At 38.2% G+C, this 26,640-nt stretch overlaps 1 protein-coding gene across 2 annotated transcripts in view; it reads left to right on the plus strand.

The window, feature by feature from the left end:
• Window positions 1-26,640, plus strand: part of TFPI (tissue factor pathway inhibitor) — a 165,039-nt gene that overhangs the window by 60,730 nt on the left and 77,669 nt on the right. For both annotated transcript variants that reach the window (XM_053698530.1, XM_053698531.1), the window contains exon 4: window positions 6,252-6,293. In XM_053698530.1, the coding sequence (XP_053554505.1) occupies window positions 6,252-6,293 (42 nt within the window). The remainder of the gene's footprint in view (window positions 1-6,251; window positions 6,294-26,640) is intronic.

Genomic DNA, 26,640 nt, shown 5'->3' on the forward strand with positions numbered 1-26,640 from the left:
GTGGTCCTAAAAATTCCCTCTCTCCTTTACAGGGGTGAGATTACCTTCCACAGGCTGACAATAACAATCAAGCCTTACCATGGACCCAGCAGCCTTATTACCTCATGTAGAGAAATTAACTCAAACTGTAGATAACCTTACAACAGGGTTAAATACACTACAATTAGAAAACTCTGCCTTAAAGCAATACATCAATGAAAAAATTGATACCCTCACAACACATATTAGTTCTAGTGAACCTCAACCTAATCCTCCACAAACATTTAGTGGTATTCGTTCAGAATTTAGGGAATTCAAAAACTCATGTTCCTTATACTTCAAATTAAAACCCAAAACATACTTCAATGATCATTTGAAGGTTCTCACCACAATTTCCTATCTACGTGGTGAACCACGTATATGGGCAAATTTGTTTTTTGAAACCAATGACCCATTGCTGTACTCATATGATCAGTTTTTTAAAGCAATGGGACAGCTATATGATGATCCCTACAAACAGCTGTCTGCTGAGACAGCAATGAGGTCTCTGAGACAACATAAAAGGCCTGTGGAGGACTACATCGCAGAGTTTAAGAAATGGTCCCCTGATACACAGTGGAATGACCTTTCCTTGCGCAATCAATTCCGCCTAGGCCTCTCAGATACTCTCAAGGATGAGCTAGCTAGACAACCCCTCCCAGAGACTTTAGAACTCCTAATAGATGCTAGCATCACATTAGATAGACGCATCAGAGAGAGACGCTCAGAAAAGTCACACTTAGAAACATCCACCAAACAAACAGTTACTACTCTACATCCACCTAAGACAACTACAAAAGCCTCTGAAATCCCTATGGAACTCGGTTTCATCAGAGGTCCATTAACACTACAGGAAAAATTAAGAAGAAAAGCTTTAGATCTCTGTATGTACTGTGGAGGGATCGATCACTCTGTAAAGGACTGCTCTCAATTACAGCGTAGGAAGGGTAAGATGAACACCACAAGTATATGTTTATCCGCTAAACAACCACAATCTAATCATTGCTCCCTTCCTATCTTATTACAGTGGGATCAGCAAAGACTCAACTCACAAGCAATCCTTGACTCTGGTGCCAGCCACAATTATATAGATTACCAATTCACTATTGTAAATAAAATTCCACTAGTTAAGAAAATGGTGCCTAGTATACTTCGTTTTATTGATGGTAAAGAAATTACATCAGGACCCATCTTATACCACACCATACCTTTAAGGCTCACCACACATGACCAACACACAGAATTTCTTACTTTTGATGTTATACCCTCACCTCTATATCCCATTATACTTGGTATCAGTTGGTTTAAACAACACGATCCCACTATACAATGGTCAACTTCACATGTCATCTTTGATTCTCCTTATTGTAAAAATTTGTGTCTCCATCATGAACAAATTTTACTTGATGTTCCTTTACAAATCCCCAAGGAATACATAACATTCGCTGATGTCTTTGACAAAAAAGAATCAGAGAATCTACCCCCTCATAGGGTTTATGACTGCCCTATAGATCTCCTACCAGGTGTTGATATACCTTACGGCCATATATTTCCCCTCTCTGATCCTGAGTTACAACATCTAAAAACTTATTTGGCAGATAATTTGAAGAAAGGCTTTATACGTCCTTCCACCTCCCCAGCTGGGGCTGGTATTTTTTTTGTTAAAAACAAAGATCAATCCCTAAGACCCATTATCGATTACAGAGAGTTAAACAAGCGTACGATAAAAAACCGCTATCCACTACCTTTAATTCCTCAACTCCTTGATAGATTACAAAATGCTACCATATACACTAAATTGGATCTTAGAGGGGCTTACAACTTGGTACGAATAAAGGAGGGTCATGAATGGCTTACAGCATTCCGTACACGTTATGGCCTTTTTGAATATACTGTGATGCCATTTGGCCTCTGTAATGCCCCGGCTACCTTTCAGTATTTCATAAATGATATCTTCAAGGATTTTTTGGATTTATTTATGGTAATATACCTGGATGACATACTCATATTCTCTACCTCACTTACTGAACACATCAAACATGTCACCCTAGTATTAACTCGGTTACGAGAGAACTCTCTTTATGTTAAACTAGAAAAATGCTTATTTCACTCCAAAGAAATTAAATTTCTAGGTTATATTGTATCACCCCAAGGTATCCAGATGGATAATGATAAGATATCGGTAATTCAAAATTGGCCTTCCCCAAAAAGTAAAAAGGATATACAAAGGTTCATGGGTTTCGCCAATTTCTACAGAAAGTTTATTAAAAATTTTGCTGACTTGACTAGACCATTAACTAACTTGACCAAATCTGACACACACTTCAAATGGAACGATGATTTAGAAGGAATATTCAATTTTTTAAAAAAAGCTTTCACTACGGCCCCTATCCTCCAATTCCCTAATTCTGAGTTGCAGTACATCTTGGAAGTAGATGCATCTAATTATGCTTTGGGGGCAATTCTCTCACAGAGGCAGACTCCAAAAGATCCTCTGCATCCTGTTGCCTTCTATTCACGTATTCTTAATTCAGCTGAAATAAACTATCCAATAGGTGATAAAGAACTGTTAGCAATCAAAACATCATTGGAACAATGGAGACACCTTCTAGAAGGGACCCTTCTTCCAATCTTGATTTACACGGATCACAAAAATCTAGAATACCTACAATCTAATAGGACTCTTAGCGCACGACAGGTCCGATGGAACCTATTCTTGGCTAGATTTAATTATCTTATCACCTACCGTCCTGCAAACAAGAACAAGAAGGCTGATGCCCTTTCAAGACACTTGGTGGACCAAGTGTCACATCCAAACCTTTCACCTTTAATTCCTCTTGACAGATTCTTAGCTTTAACTACAGAACAAAACATTCAGTTCAAATCAGCACAACAGGCTGACTCCAATAAACCATTACAGGTCTTGGATTTACACTCGGATGGGTTGTATTATTATCAACAACAAATCTATGTACCCAACAGTCTCAGAACAACAGTCTTAAAAACTTTACATGATTCTCCATCTGCTGGACACATGGGCATAAAGAAAACTCAAGAATTAGTCTCCAGATTCTTTTGGTGGCCTACCTGCCTCTCTGATGTTGAGGATTACGTTAAAACCTGCTTAATCTGCGAAACTACAAAAAAAGGGAGGACTCCCCCTTACGGGAAATTGATCCCATTACCAACTCCTGACCGTCCTTGGAAGGACATAGCAATTGACTACATAGTCGACCTACCTATTTCTGAAGGGAATAACACCATATTAGTAGTCGTAGACCTATTTAGTAAAATGGCACATTTCGTGCCCTACCATAAGCTGCCAACTTCTTCTGAAACCATTTCCTTAATGATACATCATATATTCAAGTATCACGGACTCCCTAATAGTATTACCTCAGATAGGGGAACTCAATTCACCAGCCAATTCTGGAAACAACTTTGTCACTCATTGGGTATTTCTAGACGTCTCAGTACCTCTTTCCATCCCCAAACTAATGGCCAGACTGAAAGGACAAACCAGTGCATAGAACAATATTTAAGATGTTTCATTTCAGCTAAACAAGATACCTGGACACAACTACTACCATACGCAGAATTCGCCTTCAACAATTCCATCCATTCCTCTACAAAGTTCACACCATTCTTCATTAATTATGGTTTCCATCCTTCTTTTGAATGGGATTCTATGGACAGCAACAGTTGTCCTGTTGTGAATGACCTCATCAACACTATTAGTGAATCTTTTTCACTAACTGCTGAAAATATTCGCATCGCCAAGGATCGCTATAAATTCCATTATGATAAAAAAAGGATTTCCTCGCCTAAATATAGTGTAGGTGACTACGTTTGGTTATCAACACGTAATCTACATTTACCCCTTCCTTCCAGGAAATTATCTTCAAACTTCATTGGACCATTTCCCATCATAAAAATTGTGAATATGAACGCTGTTACTCTTGCATTACCAGCAAATCTGAAATCCCATCCTACCTTTCATGTGTCTCTCCTCAAGCCTTATAGACAACTTCGTCACCATGATCCTTCTATTCCTTTACTTCCTCATCTACAGGATACCACCCTGGAGTATGAGGTACAAGATGTCTTGGACTCCCGACGTTTTCGTGGGCAGCTTCAGTATCTGGTCCATTGGAAGGGCTACCCTGATTCGGAGGACTCCTGGGAACCGGCTTCCAATCTCTCTGCCCCCCGGTTGGTGGCCAGGTTCCATGAACGTTATCCTGATCGTCCTGGACTCGATCCCCGGAGTTGATCTTTGGGGGGGGGGTCCTGTAATAATTGACTAAGTTCTTTGCCTTATCCTTTGTATAGCTGTGTCTTTTCACACTTACATAACTCCTCCCCAACAAGCAGTTTAAATTTCCCTCCTACTCATACCAAATTGCTTGATTGTTGAATCCAGCTTCTCACCCTCTAACCTGCTTGCAACTTTAGAGACAGACGCGGCTCACCTCTCTACCAAACACAGGACCGGAACCGGCAAGCTGTGACGTCACACGCCATCGCACACGCTGCAATTTCCCCAAACTCTGCAGGGGAACTTCGCTCTGTCCGGACAGACCTCACCCTTTACTTTTACTAGTAAGTCTCAAAAGCGCTTCCTTCAAACTCATACCGAAGTAACTTACGATCATTCAGCAATTACTCCTGACTTGTCTCAGAATCTTAGTTAGGTTGCCTTCATATGTAAATGCTCTATTCAACCTATATTCTTAAGAGTTCAGATTCAACACCTAATTGCTGCATAAATCTCATTAACCCTATTTGTTGCCTTAAGTTGTACACTATGTCTGCTGCCACCTATGATTAGATATGGTATGTCTAAAACTTTAACTTGCAATTGCTTGTTGTTTATATGTGGGAACCAGTTTGTCAATACTGAGTGGGGCTATATGCTCTGAGGTCTCAGCCATTGTCACTCTTATCCTTATATTAAAGTGAACTGTATCTAATGATTCTGATCCTTGCTGCCTTCCCTCACTTACACAGAATCACTGATACATTCACAACACTCCTAAACCTGCAGTTGTGGTCCTAAAAATTCCCTCTCTCCTTTACAGGGGTGAGATTACCTTCCACAGGCTGACAGTTTCTGAACTATCTGCTCTTTCTTGTGAGTCTCCTTTTCTGATTTTTCATCAGGATAAGGCGGTTTTGCGGACTTCATTTAAATTTTTGCCTAAAGTTGTGAATTCTAATAACATTAGTAGAGAAATTGTTGTCCCTTCCTTGTGTCCTAATCCTAAGAATTCTTTGGAAAGATCCTTACATTCTTTGGATGTGGTAAGAGCTTTGAAATATTATGTGGAAGCTACTAAAGATTTCAGGAAGACTTCCAGTCTATTTATTTTATTTTCTGGTCCTAGGAAAGGTCAGAAGGCTTCTGCTATTTCCTTGGCTTCTTGGTTGAAACTTTTGATTCATCAAGCTTATTTGGAGTCGGGTCAGGCCCCGCCTCAGAGAATTACAGCTCATTCTACTAGATCAGTCTCCACTTCGTGGGCCTTTAAGAATGAAGCTTCAGTTGATCAGATTTGCAAAGTGGCAACTTAGTTCTCTTTGCATACATTTACTAAATTCTACCGTTTTGATGTATTTGCTTCTTCAGAAGCAGTTTTTGGTAGAAAGGTTCTTCAGGCAGCTGTTTCAGTTTGATTCTTCTGCTTTTGATTTAATTTTTTTTCTATCATTTTTGAGAATAAACTTATTTTTTTGGGTTGTGGATTAATTTTTTCAGCGGCTAGTGACTCTTGCTTGGAGTTCCACATCTTGGGTATTGCTATCCCATACGTCACTAGCTCATGGACTCTTGCCAATTTCATGAAAGAAAACATAATTTGTGTAAGAACTTACCTGATAAATTCATTTCTTTCATATTGGCAAGAGTCCATGAGGCCCACCCTTTTTATGGTGGTTATGATTTTTTTGTATAAAGCACAATTATTTCCAAATTTCTTTTGTTGATGCTTTTTACTCCTTTCTTTATCACCCCACTGCTTGGCTATTCGTTAAACTGAATTGTGGGTGTGGTGAGAGGTGTATTTATAGGCATTTTAAGGTTTGGGAAACTTTGCCCCTCCTGGTAGGATTGTATATCCCATACGTCACTAGCTCATGGACTCTTGCCAATATGAAAGAAATGAATTTATCAGGTAAGTTCTTACATAAATTATGTTTTATTTATTTATATTTTATTTTTTCTGTATCATTAGAGCCACGTCCACCAAAGAAAGGAAGAAAAATAAATTCCCAAGGTAAGCTGTTTTATTTTACCACTTATAAACTGAAAGGATATCATAGTGCAAATGATAAACCGTGTCAATGTAATCATTTTATTTATGACTTTTATTTCTAAAATATGTTTATTAAAAAAATATTTATTTTTGCGTTGAAAACATTTGGTTCTAAATATTCCCCTTTGGATGCCACCTTTCTTCATCAGGCTCACCAGATGCCAGATAAGAACATTCTGTAAGCTACATTGCCTCACTGATGCCAGCACACACTAAGAATTTAGATGCTAAAATGATAACATCTTGTTCTATTAACAGGTTTAAATATTGGAAGAGAATGCGCAAATATGTGCCTCATAACAGCGTATGACTCCAGCCACTCAATAGTGGGCATTGTTTTCACAAAAATAGTATCTATGTTAACTTATAATTATATATATATATATATATATATATATATATATATATATATATATATATACCATAATGATCTGTTGTGATGATGCAAAATTAACAAAGATTTTTGCCTTTGTGTTATATCAAAACAAATATATGTTACTTTTGTGGGACAATGACTAAAAAGAGATGATCCTCTAGATCTAGACAAATTATAGTGGCAACATATATATAGACATTAAGTAATCCAAAGATAGGTCTGAAGCAGATTCAACTTTAAATATCAACTGTAAGTGAAATGCATCTGTGTTGTGTTTTATGTCCAGTGCCATCTTGGGTTTAATCATAAGAAAACCATTTTATTCTTACTACTTTTTCTACAAAATTGCAGTGTCTTCTAACTTTTAAATGTTTTAGCAATGGGATTTGTCAAGAGGCAGGGCAGAACATGGAGCCATCAATTAATGCCAGATATAAGACATAACAATAACTTTTCGTGGACATAAACTCTGTACTAAAGAACTCTCATGAAAGCACAACTAGAATGTATGATACCTCAGTTTTGCCAGTAGAAGGGTGCTTGAAGGGCAGTGTTTGAGACTTATATCTGAGGAAGACACATTAAATATGTGGTGGAGACACAGGTGAATTTATCCAATTACTATTATTTTATTCTTTTCCCCATGATTCTCAAAAATGTAAGAAGACAAAAAAGTGTAAGATTTCTCCACTGCTAACTCTTGGTCGATAGTCAGCATTAGGTGGTGGGTCTGCAAACCTTAAGACAAAAATAGAGTAAGGACCCAGGAACCGAGCAGGGAAAGAAATGTAAAAATAAGCCAAGGTCAGAAATCCAGGATTAGTAGACACAGGAGCAGAATTACTAAACAAAAAAATAACTAGGTCACTAGCTGAGGTCAGAAATCCAGATTAGGCTAAGCAGTACCAGGGATCGGGCAGAGAGGGCAATCAAAGGACAGAAAACAGCTCAAAAAACAGATAATTACAGATAGCAAAGCACATCCAGAGCAATATTCATAAGAGAGTAACAAAAACAAGAAACAAATTTAGAAAGCTTTCAGTTAGTCTTCATGTAGCACGCCAGCAAAGCACCAGCCCAGCAAGCTGAAGACAATGGTACAACTCCAGGGCGTGACAAAAAGGCACAAGCAATGGTGATGATTTCTCATTGATCAAGCGCTATTGTTCTCATTTAGAATAGTTCAGTCGATCAAAGACAAGATCCTCTGCCAGAGTAGCTAATTAAGGAGTTTTTACTTGTTTCTTCTAGTTAATTCTAACAATACTAGCTGCAAAATAGTAGCTTTAACATTTTGTCTGATATCTAAGAATGACAAGGAGGCTCAGCTTCCCTGATTTAGTAGAGAAGAATCATTAAGGATTACTGAAAGCATACAAGAATATCAGGAAATGTGCACTTTTTAGCCTCCATTCCCATTCCAGAAATTAAAGGTTAAAGATCTATAGGAAAATGTTCATGATTCCATACACAAATAATTAATCAATAGTCAATGTGGTAGAAAACATATATACACAGTATAGATACAAAAAGTTTTCAATATGCATACATAGAGTCAGTATATCTACATGTTTAGCACATATATCCCTTTAACAGAAATGCCTTTAAGAAAAGTTTTACTTTGCACTGCTTTCATTGTTTTTCTCTGCCGCTTTTCCAGAGAGTGTCTTATCTAGAAAGTGAGGGGGATGAGTACACAATGCAGATGCTTTCTGTGAGAACTGTCTGAGAGATTCATATATTTTGAGAAAGCTTTTTAAGTTTAGTAAAACATTTATACGCAATAGGATTGACATAACACATAGACACGCCTCTAACTAACGGTTTAATTAGTAGAATTGCAGGGGGACAGATTAGATTGAATGAGGAAAGACAGGACTGAAAGACTAGATGAGATTGAAGTGAGATTAGATTAATGTAATGGAGTGATGACTGGTGGGATCCTTGTTACATCTGCAATGTGCTGAAGCTAAGTAACACATTGTAGCTTAACAGCCTTGCTTGATAGGTTGATTGCTGATTGATATGATTTAATATGTTTACAATAAACCCTACTATTATTATTATACTGCATCTTTGTGTTGGTTCCCCCTTTTCTAGTGCTAAACCACAAACTTTGTTTTGGCGCACAAGCCGTGCTGTAAGCCAGACTAAACATCTATCTAATGTGGTTTTGGTTTAATTATGACTTGGGTATATGATGGCTTTATAATCAGTAAATATATGCAAGATAGAAGTGATGGCTGCCTTTTACTACGTTTTATTAAATCAGCTAGATTACAAGTTTGTGCTTTCGTCTTTTAACGCTGAAAATAGTTAAAACAGCACCGCAGCCATTTTAGCCTGTAACGCAACGTCAGTACCGCACTATTAAAAATTATCGCCTAGATTTAGAGTTCTGCGGTAGCCGTCAAAAGCAGCGTTAAGGGCTCCTAACGCTGCTTTTGGCCGCCCGCTGGTATTTAGAGTCAGGCAGGAAAGGGTCTAACACTCACTTTCAAGCCACGACTTTTCCATACCGCAGATCCCCTTACGCCAATTGCGTATCCTATCTTTTCAATGGGATCTTCCTAACGCCGGTATTTAGAGTCTTGGCTGAAGTGAGCAGTAGACCCTCTACCGACAAGACTCCAGCCGCAGAAAAAAGTCAGTAGTTAAGAGTTTTCTGGGCTAACGCCGGTTTATAAAGCTCTTAACTACTGTGCTCTAAAGTACACTAACACCCATAAACTACCTATGTACCCCTAAACCGAGGTCCCCCACATCGCCGCCACTATAATACATTTTTTAACCCCTAATCTGCCGACCGCACACCGCCGCCACCTACATTATCCCTATGAACCCATAATCTGCTGACCCTAACATCGCCGACACCTACATAATATTTATTAACCCCTAATCTGCCCCCCCAACGTCGCCGCTACCTACCTACAATTATTAACCCCTAATTTGCAGACCGGACCTCGCCGCTACTATAATAAATGTATTAACCCCTAAAGCTAAGTCTAACCCTAACTCTAACACCCCCCTAAGTTAAATATAATTTTAATCTAACGAAATAAATTAAATCTTATTAACTAAAGTATTCCTATTTAAAACTAAATACTTACCTGTAAAATAAACCCTAATATAGCTACAATATAATGAATAATTATATTGTATCTATTTTAGGATTTATATTTATTTTACAGGCAACTTTGTATTTATTTTAACTAGGTACAATAGCTATTAAATAGTTATTAACTATTTAATAGCTACCTAGTTAAAATAATTACCAAATTACCTGTAAAATAAATCCTAACCTAAGTTACAATTAAACCTAACACTACACTATCATTAAATTAATTAAATAAATTACCTACAATTAGCTACAATTAAATAAACTAAACTAAATTACAAAAAAAAACACTAAATTACAAAAAATAAAAAAATATTACAAGAATTTTAAGCTAATTACACCTACTCTAAGCCCCCTAATAAAATAACAAAGCCCCCCAAAATAAAAAAATTTCCCTACCCTGATCTAAATTACAAAAGTTAACAGCTCTATTACCAGCCCTTAAAAGGGCTTTTTGCGGGGCTTGCCCCAAAGTATTCAGCTCTTTTGCCTGTAAAAAATAAAAAAAACCACAATACCACCCCCCAACATTACAACCCACCACCCACATACCCCTACTCTAACCCAAACCCCCCTTAAATAAACTTAACACTACCCCCCTGTAGATCTCCCTACCTTGAGCCGTGTTCACCCAGCCGGGTATCGATGGACCAAAAGAGGACATCCAGAGCGGCAGAAGTCTTCATCCTATCCGGGCAGAAGAGGACATCCGGACCGGCAGACATCTTCATCCAAGCGGCATCTTCTATCTTCATCTATCCGACGAGGAGCGGCTCCATCTTCAAGACCTCCGGCGCGGAACATCCTCTTCCTTCCGACGACTACCGACGAATGAAGGTTCCTTTAAGTGACGTCATCCAAGATGGCGTCCCTCAAATTCCGATTGGCTGATAGGATTCTATCAGCCAATCGGAATTAAGGTAGGAAAAATCTGATTGGCTGATTGAATCAAGGTAGGGAGATCTTCAGGGGGGTAGTGTTAGGTTTATTTAAGGGGGTTTGGGTTAGAGTAGGGGTATGTGGGTGGTGGGTTGTAATGTTAGGGGATGGAATTGTGTTTTTTTTTTTTACAGGCAAAAGAGCTGATTTCTTTGGGGCATGCCCCGCAAAAAGCCCTTTTAAGGGCTGGTAATAGAGCTGTTAACTTTTTTCATTTAGATTAAATTAGGGAATTTTTTTTATTTTGGGGGGCTTTGTTATTTTAGCTTAGAGTAGGTGTTTAGGTAGTAGGTGTAATTTAGTTTAGTTTATTTAATTGTAGGTAATTGTAGGTACTTGTAGTTAATTTATTTAATTTATTTATTGATAGTGTAGTGTTAGGTTTAATTGTAACTTAGGTTAGGATTTATTTTACATGTAATTTGGTAATTATTTTAACTAGGTAGCTATTAAATAGTTAATAACTATTTAATAGCTATTGTACCTAGTTAAAATAAACACAAAGTTGCCTGTAAAATAAATATAAATTCTAAAATAGCTACTATATAATTATTCGTTATATTGTAGCTATATTCAGGTTTATTTTACAGGTAAGTATTTAGTTTTAAATAGGAAGACTTAAGTTAATAAGATTTAATTTATTTCGTTAGATTAAAATTATATTTAATTTAGGGGGGTGTTAGGGTTAGACTTAGCTTTAGGGGTTAATACATTTATTATAGTAGCGGCGAGGCAGATTAGGGGTTAATACTTGAAGTTAGGTGGCGGCGATGTTAGGAAGGGCAGATTAGGGGTTAATAATATTTATTATAGTTTGTGTGAGGCGGGAGTGCGGCGGTTTAGGGGTTAATACATTTATTAGAGTAGCGGCGAGGTCCAGTCGGCAAATTAGGGGTTAATAAGTGTAAGGTTAGGGGTGTTTAGACTCGGGGTTCATGTTAGGGTGTTAGGTGCAGACTTAGAAACTGTTTCCCCATAGAAAAGCGTTAGGAGCTGAACGCTGCTTTTTTGCAGGTGTTAGGTTTCTTTTCAGCCCAAACTGCCCCATTGTTTCCTATGGGGGAATCGTGCACGAGCACGTTTTTGCAGCAAGCCGTTACCGTAAGCAACGCTGGTATTGAGGGTTGAAGTGGCGGTAAATTCGGCTCAACGCTTCCTTTTTGGAGCCTAACGCAGCCCCTCAGACAACTCTCAATACCAGCGTTGTTTAGAAGCAGCGCTAGAGAAAAAAGACGCGTAGCTAACGCACTCCTTTGGCCGCAAAACTCTAAATCTAGGTGTAAGTTTTTTTAATGGGATTCCCATAGTGCTGGTATTACGAGTTTTGTGGTCAGGCTATAAAGTGAGCGTTACAGCGCCTTAAAAGACAAGATCCATAACGCCATCTAAAGTCAGTAGTTATGAGTTTTACGCTACAAAGCTGTAACATAAAATGTATAACTAATGTGTTAAAAAGTACACTAACACCCATTACCTCTTAACCCCTAAACCGAATCCATCCCGCATCACAAACACTAAAATAAATGTATTAACCCCTAATCTGCCGCTCCCAAAATCGCCGCCACTAATAAAATTTATTAACCCCTATTCCGCCGCTCCCTGACATCGTCACCACTATACTAAAGATATTAACCCCTAAACTGCCGCCCTCCCGCATCGCAAACACTATTTAAATATTATTTACCCCTAATCTGCCGTCCGCCCACATCGCCCCCACTATACTAAAGTTATTAAGCCCTTCACTGCCGCCACTATAATAAACCTATTAACCCCTAAACCGAAAGTCCCCCACAACAAAATAAAATAAATTAAACTATTAACCCCTAAACCGAAAAGCCCCCCACATCGCAATAAACTAATATAAACTAGTAACCCTTAAACCTAACCCTAACACCCCCTAACTTTAACATAAAATAGAGCTAAATTAAACTTACAATTATTAACTAACGGCTAGATTTAGAGTTTTGTCTGTAACGACCCGCGTAGCAAACGCTGGCTTTTTTTCTCCCGCACCTTTTAAATACCGCTGGTATTGAGAGTTCACAGAAGGGCTGCGTTAGGCTCCAAAAAGGGAGCGTATAGCATATTTACCGCCACTGCAACTCTCAATATCAGCAATGCTTACGGACGCGGCCAGCTTCAAAAACGTGCTCGCGCACGATTCCCCCATAGGAAACAATGGGGCTGTTTGAGCTAATAGAATGCAAGCTCAATTTGATTGGCTGATTGGATCAGCCAATCGGATTGAACTTGAATCTGATTGGCTAATTCCATCAGCCAATCAGATTTTTCCTACCTTAATTCCGATTGGCTGATAGAATCCTATCAGCCAATCGGAATTCGAGGGACACCATCTTGGATGACGTCCTTTAAAGGAACCGGCATTCGTCGGGAAGTCGTCGGTGAAGATGGATGTTCCGCGTCGGCGGGATGAACATGGATCCAGAAGAAAGAAGATTGAAGATGCCGCTTGATAGAAGACTTCAGCTGGATCATGGACCTCTTCAGCTCCCGCTTGGATGAAGACTTCAGTCGGATCATGGACCTCTTCAGCTCCCGCTTGGATGAAGACTTCAGGCGGATCATGGACATCTTCAGCCCCCCGCTTGGGCTTGGATCAAGACATCGGAGCCTGGACCAATCACTGATACCCGGTGTGGTGAAGATAAGGTAGGAAGATCTTCAGGGGCTTAGTGTTAGGTTTATTTAAGGGGGGTTTGGGTTAGATTAGGGGTATGTGGGTGGTGGGTTGTAATGTTGGGGGGGGTATTGTATGTTTTTTTTTACAGGCAAAAGAGCTGAATTCTTTGGGGCATGCCCCGCAAAAGGCCCTTTTCAGGGCTGGTAAGGTAAAAGAGCTTTTCAATTTTAATTTTAGAATAGGGTAGGGCATTTTTTTAATTTGGGGGTCTTTGTTATTTTATTAGGGGGCTTAGAGTAGGTGTAATTAGTTGTAATTAGTTGTAATTGTAATTAGTAAATTGTTGTAATATTTTTCTAATGTTTGTAAATATTTTTTTATTTTTTGTAACTTAGTTCTTTTTTTATTTTTTGTACTTTAGTTAGTTTATTTCATTGTATTTATTTGCAGGTATTGTATTTAATAAATTTATTGATAGTGTAGTGTTAGGTTTAATTGTAGGTAATTGTAGGTATTTTATTTAATTAATTTATTGATAGTGTAGTGTTAGGTTTAATTGTAACTTAGGTTAGGATTTATTTTACAGGTAATTTTGTAATTATTTTAACTAGGTAGCTATTAAATAGTTATTAACTATTTAATAGCTATTGTACCTGGTTAAAATAAATACAAAGTTGCCTGTAAAATAAATATTAATCCTAAAATAGCTACAATATAATTATAATGTATATTGTAGCTATATTAGGGTTTATTTTACAGATAAGTATTTAGCTTTAAATAGGAATAATTTATTTAATAAGAGTTAATTTATTTAGTTAGATTTAAATTATATTTAACTTAGGGGGGTGTTAGGGTTAAGGTTAGACTTAGCTTTAGGGATTAATAAATGTATTAGAGTAGCAGTGAGGTCCAGTCGGCAGATTAGGGGTTAATACTTGAAGTTAGGTGTCGGCGATGTTAGGGAGGGCAGATTAGGGGTTAATACTATTTATTATAGGGTTATTGAGGCTGGAGTGAGGTGGATTAGGGGTTAATACATTTATTATAGTAGCGGTGCGGTCCGGTCGGCAGATTAGGGGTTAATCATTGTAGGTAGGTGGAGGCGACGTTGGGGGCGGCAGATTAGGGGTTAATAAATATAATATAGGGGTCGGCGGTGTTAGGGGCAGCAGATTAGAGGTTCATAGGGATAAAGTAGGTGGCGGCGGTGTACGGAGCGGCAGATTAGGGGTTAAAAATTTTTAATAGAGTGGCGGCGATGTGGGGGGACCTCGGTTTAGGGGTACATAGGTAGTTTATGGGTGTTAGTGTACGTTAGAGCACAGTAGTTAAGAGCTTTATAAACCGGCGTTAGCCCATAAAGCTCTTAACTCCTGACTTTTTTCTGCGGCTGGAGTTTTGTTGTTAGAGTTCTAACGCTCACTTCAGTCAAGACTCTAAATACCGGCGTTAGAAAGATCCCATTGAAAAGATAGGATACGCAATTGGCGTAGGGGAATCTGCGGTATGGAAAAGTCGGGGCTGTAAAGTGAGCGTTAGACCCTTTCCTGACTGACTTTAAATACCAGCGGTAGCCCAAAACCAGCGTTAGGAGCCTCTAATGCTGGTTTTGACGGCTAACGCCAAACTCTAAATCTAGCCGTAAATAAACTTATTAACCCCTAAACCGCCAGCCCCCCAAATCGCAACAACCTAAATTAAACTATTAACCCCTAACACCCCCTAACTTTAACATAATTAAAATAGAGCTAAATTAAACTTACAATTATTAACTAATTAACTCATATTTAAAACTAAATACAAACTTACCTGTGAAATAAAACCTAAGCTAGCTACAATATAACTGATAGTTATATTGTAGCTAGCTTAGGTTTTATTTTTATTTCACAGGTAAGTTTGTATTTATTTTAACTAGGTAGACTAGTTAGTAAATAGTTATTAACTATGTAATAACTACCTAGTTAAAATAAATAAAAAATTACTTGTCAAATAAAACCTAAGCTACCTTACACTAAAACCTAAAATTACAAAAATAAAAAAACTATCATTACAAAAAATAACGAAATTATCCAAAAAATAAAAATTAATTAATACCCTTTAAAAAAAAAACCCCTGCAAAACAAAATAGCCTAATCTAAAATAAACTACCAAGGGCCCTTAAAAGGGCCTTTTGTAGGCCATTGCCCTAAGTTAAACAGCTCTTTTGCTACAAAAAAACAAACAAACACCCCCTAACAGTATACAAACCCCCACCTCCCAAACCACCAAGGGCCTTTTGTAGGGCATTGCCCTAAGTTAAACAGCTCTTTTGCTACAAAAGAAAAACAAACACCCCCTAAAAAAAAAATTACACAAAATAACAAACAAATTATCCAAAATAATAAAAATTATTCCTATTCTAATACCCATTAAAAATAAAAAACACCCCAAAATAAAAAACCTAATCTAGAATAAACTACCAATGGCTCTTGAAAGGGCCTTTTGTAGGGCATTGCCCTAAAGAAATCAGCTCTGTTTATGAAATACAAATACAAATACCCACTAACATTACAAACCCCCACCCCCCCAAAACCCACAAAATAAAAAAACTATCTAAAAAAACCTAAGCTACCCATTGCCCTGAAAAAGGCATTTGAATGGGCATTGCCCTTAAAAGGGCATTTAGCTCTTTTACTGCCCAAACCTTAATCTAAAACTAAAGCCCACCCAAAAAAACCTTAAAAAACCTAACACTAACTCAAGACGATCCACTTACAGTTTTTGAAGTCCTGCTTGAACGATCTTCATCCAGGCGGCGAGAAATCTTCATCCTGGCGGCGAAGTCCTCATCCAAATAGCGAGAAATCTTCATCCAGGCGGCCTCTTCAATCTTCATCCAGGCAGCATCTTCTATCTTGATCCCGGCGGCGCAGAGCGAGTCCATCCTGAAGACATCTGGCGCGGAGCATCCTTTTCATATGATCACCGCCGTACACTGAATCTTCAATGCAAGGTACGCAATCAAAGATGGAGTCCCTTGCATTCCTATTGGCTGAAAAATTTGAATCAGCCAATAGGAATTAGAGCTGCTAAAATCCTATTGGCTGTTCAAATTAGCCAATAGGACTTAAGGAGCTCTAATTCTATTGAATGATGAATCAGCCAAGCTTAAATCCTATTGTTTGTTCAAATCATCCAATAGGATTTAAGCAGCTCTCATTCTATTGGCTGATTCATCAACCAATAGACTTAGAGCTGCTTAAAGGGACACTGAACCCAAATTTTTTCTTTTGTGATTCAGATAGAGCATTAAATTTTAAGCAACTTTCTAATTTACTCATATTATCAAATTTGCTTCATTCTCTTGGTATCTTTATTTGAAATGCAAGAATGTTAGTTTAGATGCCGGCCCATTTTTGGTGAACAACCTGGGTTGTTCTTGCTGATTGGTGGACAAATTCATTCTCCAATAAAAAAGTGCTGTCCAGAGTCTGAACCAAAAAAAAGCTTAGATACCTTCTTTTTCAAATAAAGATAGCACAAGAACGAAGAAAAATTGATAATAGGAGTAATTTAGAAAGTTGCTTAAAATGTCATGCTCTATCTGAATCACGAAAGAAAAAAATTGGGTTCAGTGTACCTTTAACCCCTTAATGACCACAGCACTTTTCCATTTTCTGTCCGTTTGGGACCAAGGCTATTTTTACATTTTTGTGGTGTTTGTGTTTAGCTGTAATTTTCCTGTTACTCATTTACTGTACCCACACATATTATATACCGTTTTTCTCGCCATTAAATGGACTTTCTAAAGATACCATTATTTTCATCATATCTTATAATTTACTATAAAAAAAATTATAAAATATGAGGAAAAAATTGAAAAAAACACACTTTTTCTAACTTTGACCCCCAAAATCTGTTACACATCTACAACCACCAAAAAACACCCATGCTAAATAGTTTCTAAATTTTGTCCTGAGTTTAGAAATACCCAATGTTTACATCTTCTTTGCTTTTTTTGTAAGTTATAGGGCCATAAATACAAGTTGCACTTTGCTATTTCCAAACCATTATTTTTCAAAATTAGCGCTAGTTACATTAGAACACTAATATCTTTCAGGAATCTCTGAATATCCATTGACATGTATATAATTTTTTTTAGTAGACATCCCAAAGTATTGATCTAGGCCCATTTTGGTATATTTCATGCCACCATTTCACCGCCAAATGCGATTAAATACAAAAAATCGTTCACTTTTTTACAAATTTTTTCACAAACTTTTGGTTTCTCACTGAAATTATTTACAAACAGCTTGTGCAATTATGGCTTAAATGGTTGTAAATTCTTCTCTGGGATCCCCTTTGTTCAGAAATAGCAGACATATATGGCTTTGGCGTTGCTTTTTAGTAATTAGAAGGCTGCTAAATGCCACTGCGCACTACACGTATATTATGCCCAGCAGTGAAGGGGTTAATTATGGAGCATGTAGGGAGCTTCTAGGGTTAATTTTAGATTTAGTGTAGTGTAGTAGACAACCCCAAGTATTGATCTAGGCCCATTTTGGTATATTTCATGCCACCATTTCACCGCCAAACGCGATCAAATTAAAAAAAACATTAAATTTTTCACAATTTTAGGTTTCTCACTGAAATCATTTACAAACAGCTTGTGCAATTATGGCACAAATGGTTGTAAATGCTTCTCTGGGATCCCCTTTGTTCAGAAATAGCAGACATATATGGCTTTGGCGTTGCTTTTTGGTAATTAGAAGGCCGCCAAATGCCGCTGCATTTCACACGTGTATTATGGCTAGCAGTGAAGGGGTTAATTATGTAGCTTGTAGGGAGCTTGCAGGGTTAATTTTAGCTTTAGTGTAGAGCTCAGCCTCCCACCTGAAACATGAGACCCCCTGATCTCTCCCAAACAGCTCTCTTCCCTCCCCCACCCCCCAATTGTCCCCGCCATCTTAAGTACTGGCAGAAACTCTGCCAGTACTAAAATAAAAGCTATATTTGGGGGGGGGTTTTTAAAAAAATTAGCATATTTACATATGCTGCTGTGTAGGATCCCCCCTTAGCCCCCAGCCTTACTGATCCCCCACCAAAGAGCTCTCTAACCCTCCCCCTCTGCCTTAATGGGCGCCATCTTGGGTACTGGCAGCTGTCTGCCAGTACCCAGTTTAGTGAATAATGTGCCTTTTTTTTTAAATAAAAACCCTTTTCTGCAGTGTAGCTTCCCCCCCCCCCCAAGATTAACCCCCCACCCCTTCCACATCTTTTAGCTGTTATTTACAGCTTTCAAAAAAGTTAATTCAAGTACTTTTTTCTGTAGTGTAGCGGTTCCCTCCCGCTCCCGCCCCGTGCACGCGCCCGCCCGCCGCCCCCCCGTGCACGTGCGCGCTCCCGTGCGCGCTCCCGCCCCTCCCGCCCCCGATCCCGCCCCCCTCCACTCCACTGGGCACATCGATGGCCGCCCACCCGCCTCCCAGACTTGCTCCCACCCACCAACGATACCGGCCACCGATGTCCGGTGCAGAGAGGGCCACAGAGTGGCTCTCTCTGCATCGGATGGCCAAGGGGGGTTATTGCAGGATGCCTCCATATCGAGGCATCACTGCAATAACCGGAAAGCAGCTGGAAGCGAGCAGGATCGCTTCCAGCTGCTTTCCACACCGAGGACGTGCAGGGTACGTTCTCAGGCATTAACTGCCTTTTTTTTGAGGACGTACCCTGCACGTCCTCGGTCGTTAAGGGGTTAAATCATATTGGCTGATTTGAACAGCTAATAGGATTTTAGCAGCTCTAATTCCTATTGGCTGATTAAAAATTTTCCGCCAATAGGAATGCAAGGGACGCCATCTTGGATCGCGTACCTTGCATTGAAGATTCAGTGTACGGCAGCAACCGTATGAAGTGGCCGCATGGATAAAGACTTCTCGCCGCCGAGATGAAGATCGTTCAAGCGGTTCTTCAAAAACTGTAAGTGGATCGTCTTGGGTCTCGTTTGTAATGTTAGTGGGTGTTTGTAATTTTTATTTCATAAACAGAGCTGATTTATTTAGGGCAATGCCCTACAAAAGGCCCTTTTAAGGATTATTGGTAGTTTATTCTAGATTAGTTTTTTATTTTGGGATGGTTTTTTTTATTAATGGGTATTAGAATAGGAATAATTTTTATTAATTTTGATAATTTGTTTGTCATTTTGTGTAATGTATTTTTTTAGGGGGTGTTTATTTTTTTTGAAGCAAAAGAGCTGTTTAATTTAGGGCAATGCCCTAAAGGCCCTTTTAAGCCCCCCCCCCCCCCCAGCCCTTGGTAGTTCTGGGGGTGGGGGTTTGTATACTGTTAGTTTATTTTAGCTTAGGCTTTTTTTATTTTGGGGTGTTTTTTGGGGGGGTATTAGAATAGGAATATTTTTTTTTTTATATATATAATTTCGATGGTAGGTTTTTTTAATTTTTGTAATAGTAGTATTTTTTAATTTTTGTAATTTTAGATTTTAATGTAAGGTAGCTTAGATTTTATTTGACAGGTAATTTTGTATTTAGTTTTAAATAGGTATTATTTAGTTAATAATTGTAAGTTTAATTTAGCTCTAGTTTAATTATGTTTAAGTTATGGGGCGTTAGGGTGAGGGTTACGTTAGGGTTAGGGGTTAATATAGTTTAATTTAGGTTGTTGCGATGTGGGGGAGTTATTTAGTTAATAATTGTAAGTTTAATTTAGCTCTGTTAAAGTTAGGGCTAGGGGTTAATAGTTTCATTTTGGTTGTTGTGATGTGGGGGGCTGGCGGTTTAGGGGTTAATAGGTTTATTTAGTTAATAATTGTAAGTTTAATTTAGCTCTATTTTAATTATGTTAAAGTTAGGGGGTGTTAGGGTTAGGGTTAGTGTTACGTTAGGGTTAGGGGTTAATAGTTTAATTTAGGTTGTTGCAATGTGGGGGCTGGCGGTTTAGGGGTTAATAGGTTTATTTAGTGGTAATGATGTGGGAGGCCAGAGGTTTAGGGGTTAATAATTTTATTTAGTGGCAGCGATGTCGGGGAGTGGCGGATTAGGGGTTAATATCTTTATTATAGTATGGGCGATGTTGGGGTGCGCTGGAATAGGGGTTAATAACTTTAGTATAGTGGCAGCGATATGATGAGCGGCAGATTAGGGGTTAATACCTTTATTTAGGTAGCAGCAATATCGGGAGCGGCAGATTAGGGGCTAATAACTGTAGGCAGGTGCCGGCGATGTAGGGGGCAGCAGATTAGGGGTGTTTATGTTAGGGTGTTAGGTTTAAACTGTATTTTCTTTTTCCCCATAGACATCAATGGGGCTGCGTTACAGAGCTTTTCTTTCCGCGATCGCAGGTGTTAGGTTTTTGTCTAACCCGTTCTCCCTATTGATGTCTATGGGTGGGGAAAGCGTGCACGAGCATGTCAAATCAGCGCTTGTTTTTGGTGCGGTATGGACCTCAAAAGCACCATATCGCCCGCACAAGCCTGTTTTTTTAAAACTTGTAATGGCAGCGCGATAGGGGATTTAATAACGCCACTTTTGTTGCATTAGTTAATTTCCCTATAGCGCTCAAAGCCCGTAATCTAGCTGTATGTGTGTTATTGCAGACTGCATTTTCTCAGACCTAGGGAAGTAGTAACTTTCTCCTCTCCTTTGCCTTCACATTTATGGCTTTGGTACTAACCCAATAGTTTTGACACCAGAAAAGTATGAACATAGAAAATGTTTAATTATATAACATTTGTAATATACTTAGGGCAAGATTTATCACGAGGAGAATACCCTGATCGAATGGAGACTTGCTCATTTGAGCCTGCAACTGATATTTATGAAGCAGCGGTTTTAAATATGGGGCTCAAAGGCGCCCCACAATCTGCAATCAAATGTAGACGGACATGGACAGGTTTACAAACTAAATTTGCGTTTGTCAGGTTAGCACGACTGAAGTCCTCGCGTTAAGGGTTAGGGCTAAATAATAAGTTGCACCAAATACCACATAAATACATTAAAATAAAGTTTTACACTCATGTATACACTATCTAATACAATTTAAATATAGATATAAATATAAAAATGAAAAATATAAATATTAAAAATTAATTATAAGGGACTTAACATGTATATGGTATAATGGATATATATATATATATATATATATACTTGTCTCAATATACATGTCTATTTATGTTTATATATGTATATTCATACATATACGCACATAAATATATATATATATATATATATACATATGTATATATACTTTGGAGCCTTTCCACTCAAGTACCCAATACCCAAAAACATGAAAAATATTTTTTATTCCATTTTAATATTTAATAATGTGTTTTACTGTGTATGTATTGTAAATATTTTACATTCCAATGTTCTTCACATAGGAGAAAATGTTCTATGTATTTTTAAATAGCTATTTCTATATGTATCTGTATATACCTATACCTATATATATTCAAATAGATATATATTTTACACAAATTACATCAGATATATATAGAAATATATATTTCAAAATAAATGGAACATTTCTTCTATGGGTAGAACATTGGAATGTAAAATATTCATAACTACCTTTGGATTAGTGCAATTGGTCTAACGCAAATCTGTCTTCTCTTGACTATAATTGAATTTTAGTCAGCAGAAAGGGTAAATTTAGAGAAAATGTGTTTTTTGCTGAATAGTAAAATGTGTTTTAACCTACACCAAAAAGGGGCAAAACGACATTTCCATAAAACTGTTACCACACGTTTTTCCCGTGTATAGCAGCAGAAACAGGATGGAGAAGAACCACTTACATAATGGATTGTGTCAGATTGAATGTTTGTGCTTTTAACCTATGGAATTAATAAAGGTTTGAAGTCATTCTTAAATATACCGGGACATTTCTTTTTTTCGTGTCACAAGTTCCAAATGTATTAGTTTAAGCATAAAAACGGATTGCTAAGAAGTATAAATCTGTTTTTGCAAAAATCTAAAATAATATCATAAATATGGTTCAGTTTTAATTTTGATGGATAACTGCACAGAATATCTCTTTGGTAGAGTTAAAGTAATTGTATAGTTTAATGAAATGGTGCCCGGTAACTAAAATTAATCTTAAAAACAGGGGCACTTTCATTAAACTTTACAATGATGCTTATTTTTTAAAACACTTACCTTTGCGTTATGGTAAACAGACTGCCGATCCTCTGCACACAGCTCCTGCTTTCTTTCGCAGATTGATAATGAATCCGTCTTCCTCCAATTGTTGTGTGTCCCCTTCCAGCTCGTGAGACACGCAACGATTGGAGGAAGCCGGATTTGTCATTGATCTGCTAAAGAAAGCAGGAGCTGCCGGCGGAGGATCGGTGTTATGTTTACCATAACGCAAAGGTAAGTATTTTTAAAAATAAGCGTTATTGTAAAGTTTAATGAATGAAAGTGCCCCTGTTTTTAAGATTACTTTTAGTTACCGGGCACTTCATTAAACTTTACAATCACTTTAATAAAAGGTTATGCAGCTGTTTTTTCTATAAGTCTTAAAAACTTAACTGTAAAAATCATAAAATAACTTAAAACAATTCCATAAATAATCTGGTAATGTGAGTTTAAGATTAGTACTGCAAGGTGACAGTGACGTGCAGTGAGGTCAGAGGTTGGTGAGGCACTAGATATGATATGATGGAGAAACACATGTACAGAGGGCCGCAAGTACCCCCCAACAGGGCAGGTTTAAATGATAGCTGAACCAGTGCATAGGTGACATAATCAGGTGATGGGTGAGAGCAAGTTAGTAACCACTGAGTTACTGATCAGCTGATTACTTCACCTGTGCACTGATTCAGCTATAATGAAAACCTGGCCTGTTGGGGGTACTTGAGGACCATTGTTTAGAAACACTGCACTAAAGCACCAGCTCATCGGAAATGTATTGATTACCTGGAGAATAAAGCACACATACTCTGCTCACTGACACCCACACACACTCTGCTCACATACACACTCACACAATTCTGTGGCACAGTGCCAGTTACTAAGCAATTAGAATGATACACAATCTATTCTCTACTCACTACTGTATTGTAAAAATAGAAATAATTTACCATACAAATTTTACACAAAGGACAAGTTATCAATACTGCCAACACACCTGCTGCTGCAATATGGTGTTCAAGAAACGCACGTGCACATCCCACTTAGTTATGCTCTTCAACAAAGGACACCAAATGATACCAAAAGAATGAAGTACATAATAATAAAAGTAAAATAGAAAGTTTATTTATTTATTTTTTGTGTGCAATTTCTATCTGAATTATGGAAATGTAATTATGACTTTCATGTTCCTTCCAAAAACTAATTTGATTTGCTGACATGGGGCCAGTAACAGTTGATGCTAATTCTCAAAATATAAATAACTGGAAAAGTCTATTAAAATAGCATGCTCTACCTCAATCATGAAAGTTTAATGTTAAATGTCTCCCTTTGACTATGTGTTTAACCAGGTACTTTACAGTGGCATTATTTCTAAAAACATTTAACTGCAATAATAACATATATTTTTTAAATGACTCATTATCTCCTTTCATTAATATAAACTTGTATAAAAGCAGCACATATTAAAAACACAATGCAACAGCTTTCAATTGATTTGTGAATTACAAGTTAACAGCAGTCTTTAAATAAATGGAGACACAGAGAAAAATAAAAATAGATACTGCATCCTCTGACTGAACAGACATAACATATATGGGGTTTGTACCTAATTAAATCAAATAACCATGAAAAAGGGAGGCTTAGCAATAGTCAATGTCAAAAACTTTAATTCAAATAATGTGGACACTGCACACTTAACTTCAAACTCAGGGTTTTAAATGATGGATTTAAATTTGAATTGACCCTTTGACTTCCTATCAGTATTGGGTTATGCTCACTTACTGTCCCCCCTATTAAAGGAACATTAAACCCAAAAGTTTTCTTTCATAATTCAGACAGATAATACAATTTTAAACAACATTCCAATTTACTTCTATTATATAATTTGCTTCATTCTTTAGATATCCTTTGTTAAAGAAATAGCAGTGCACATGGGCGAGCCAATCACAAGAGGCATCTATGTACAGCCACCAATCAGAAGCTACTGAGCCTATCTAGATATGCTTTTCAGGAAAGAATATCAAGAGAATGAAGCAAATTAGATAATAGAAGTAAATTAGAAAGTTGTTTAAAATGGTATTCTCTGACATGGCCTCAGAGAGAGGAAGAGGAGGAGCCTGTGCATAGACTGCACCTCTGCACCTGTGCAGGTATCACTCCCCTGCAGCTACACCTTGGCGGGTTGCCGCACCTGGAACCTCCATGGTAGAGGGAACTACTGCAGCTGGTTAAAGCCACCAGTCCAGTTATCCTCCATAGCATAAAAGTTGATCATACGCTTACACAGATTATTCTTGAAGAGATTAACATTTTCCCTGAGCAGCACCTTTGTCCAATTTCATTGGAAACAAGGATAACGCTTAAAACAGTAAAACAGCCGAAAACCCTTCCTCCCTCCTCCACCTGGCTGGAGCGGGGAGGTATAAAGACAGCAAGAACTATTGAAATATAATTGAACAGCTCGAGTCCCCCACTGTGTTGAAGATTGACGCTTACCCCCAGCAAACTCACCAACACCAGTCTGAAGGCTGAGACAGCTGTGGCCGCTTCCACCCACCAATGCTGTGTGTGGAGAGACGGCAGAATCTTGCTTGCAGCTTGCAGCCTGTTGGATAACGGAACCGGCTTCCCACTTCCTGCCAGATCTACGCGGATGAATCCGTCGGCTGGGAGATTGCCAGAGACAGGTGAGCCAGTCGGAAGGTCCATCGCAGAGGGACCGTGAACGGCACCTGGAGGCAAAGAATTTGAGGCCAGAAAGTGGAGCCATGAATCTCCTTGTTCGATCCTTAACAGCGAACCACAGCGCAGACATAGATGGGGGTAAGAAGAAATAAACTGTGACAATGCTCGCATTGTTAGCTCTTGCCTCTTAAAAACTTGACGCTGTCTCTACCAGGGTTACACTATAAACGAGACTTTGCTAAATCAGTCTCTTTCTCCATATTTGTATTTTCTCCTTGACTGTAAGCGCTCAGCCGTTTGACTTGTCTTTTAAAAAATCTATTCCCATCCTATGGCTGTAGCAAGAACTGCTTTTGGTTTATCATTTGAATGAAATGTTCCTGATTGAAATCGGACTGTCTCAATTTTACAGCTACAAAGCGGTGGTGGAACTACTGAAAGTTTTGTAAATAAGGACTTTGGGCTTATGGTTTTTCTGCTCAAATTCTGGCTTAACCACGAACTGGCCTAACATTTCATTTACTGCCTAACATTTAAGTAGATATTATAGCACACTATCTTTGTTAGCAAATAAGTAACTGATTTTCCTTTTTTTTTCAGGGTCTGTTATTTTAAAATGTTTGTATATCAATAGATTTACAATTTTTCCTTGCTACAGAAATTATAATATCCTGAAATTAATCTTTATGACACATTCAGTGTAGGAAATGACGTACCTATTGTCATGAGATGCAGGACATATGCAGGACACAGCAATGATGGTACAACTCTATTTTATTGCAGAGCATAACAATACACATCTAGTCAGGTTATTGTACTAAACTAACTGCGACACAGACACCGGACCTAAGCCCCGCCCACATACTAGTGACATCACATCCTGCTCTCATCACATCTTCCCCTTTTTCAAAGGCAAAGCATATATTTGCATATAATAAATAACAAGGTACACCAACAGGGTATACAACAACATTTTTGTTTTTGAACATTATAAAAACAAATAGGTTAGAAAACATGAACAAATAAATTACATCCTGACTTGGACATCGGGGTAGACTACCCTAGTCCACAGTGACCATGGGATTATTCTGCCCATACTTCCGGTCACTGTTCTAGCTAAAGTCAGTCCCTGTATCGGGCCGGAAGTTTCACCACTCTTCCGCTTGATGTAACTTTGCATGAACTGTCCTCTGATACAGAAGATGGTGAACAAGAGTCTGCTGGAGGCAAAGATATATCCCCGCTGTGATCTTGCTGAGGGGAAGGCACCTCTCTTAGAACAGGGGATCCCACCGGCGGTGGTACTGAGGTATCCGGTTCCAGACTCTCAGGTACAGGCTGAAGAGTCTTCGGTTACGGCGTGTAACCGTCCCTCCCTCTGTAAGGACTGTGTAAGACCTTGGTTCTGGAGAGCGGCCCAC

Source organism: Bombina bombina, chromosome 1 (genome assembly GCF_027579735.1).
Source record: "Bombina bombina isolate aBomBom1 chromosome 1, aBomBom1.pri, whole genome shotgun sequence".
In the NCBI taxonomy this organism is placed as follows: Eukaryota; Metazoa; Chordata; class Amphibia; order Anura; family Bombinatoridae; genus Bombina; species Bombina bombina.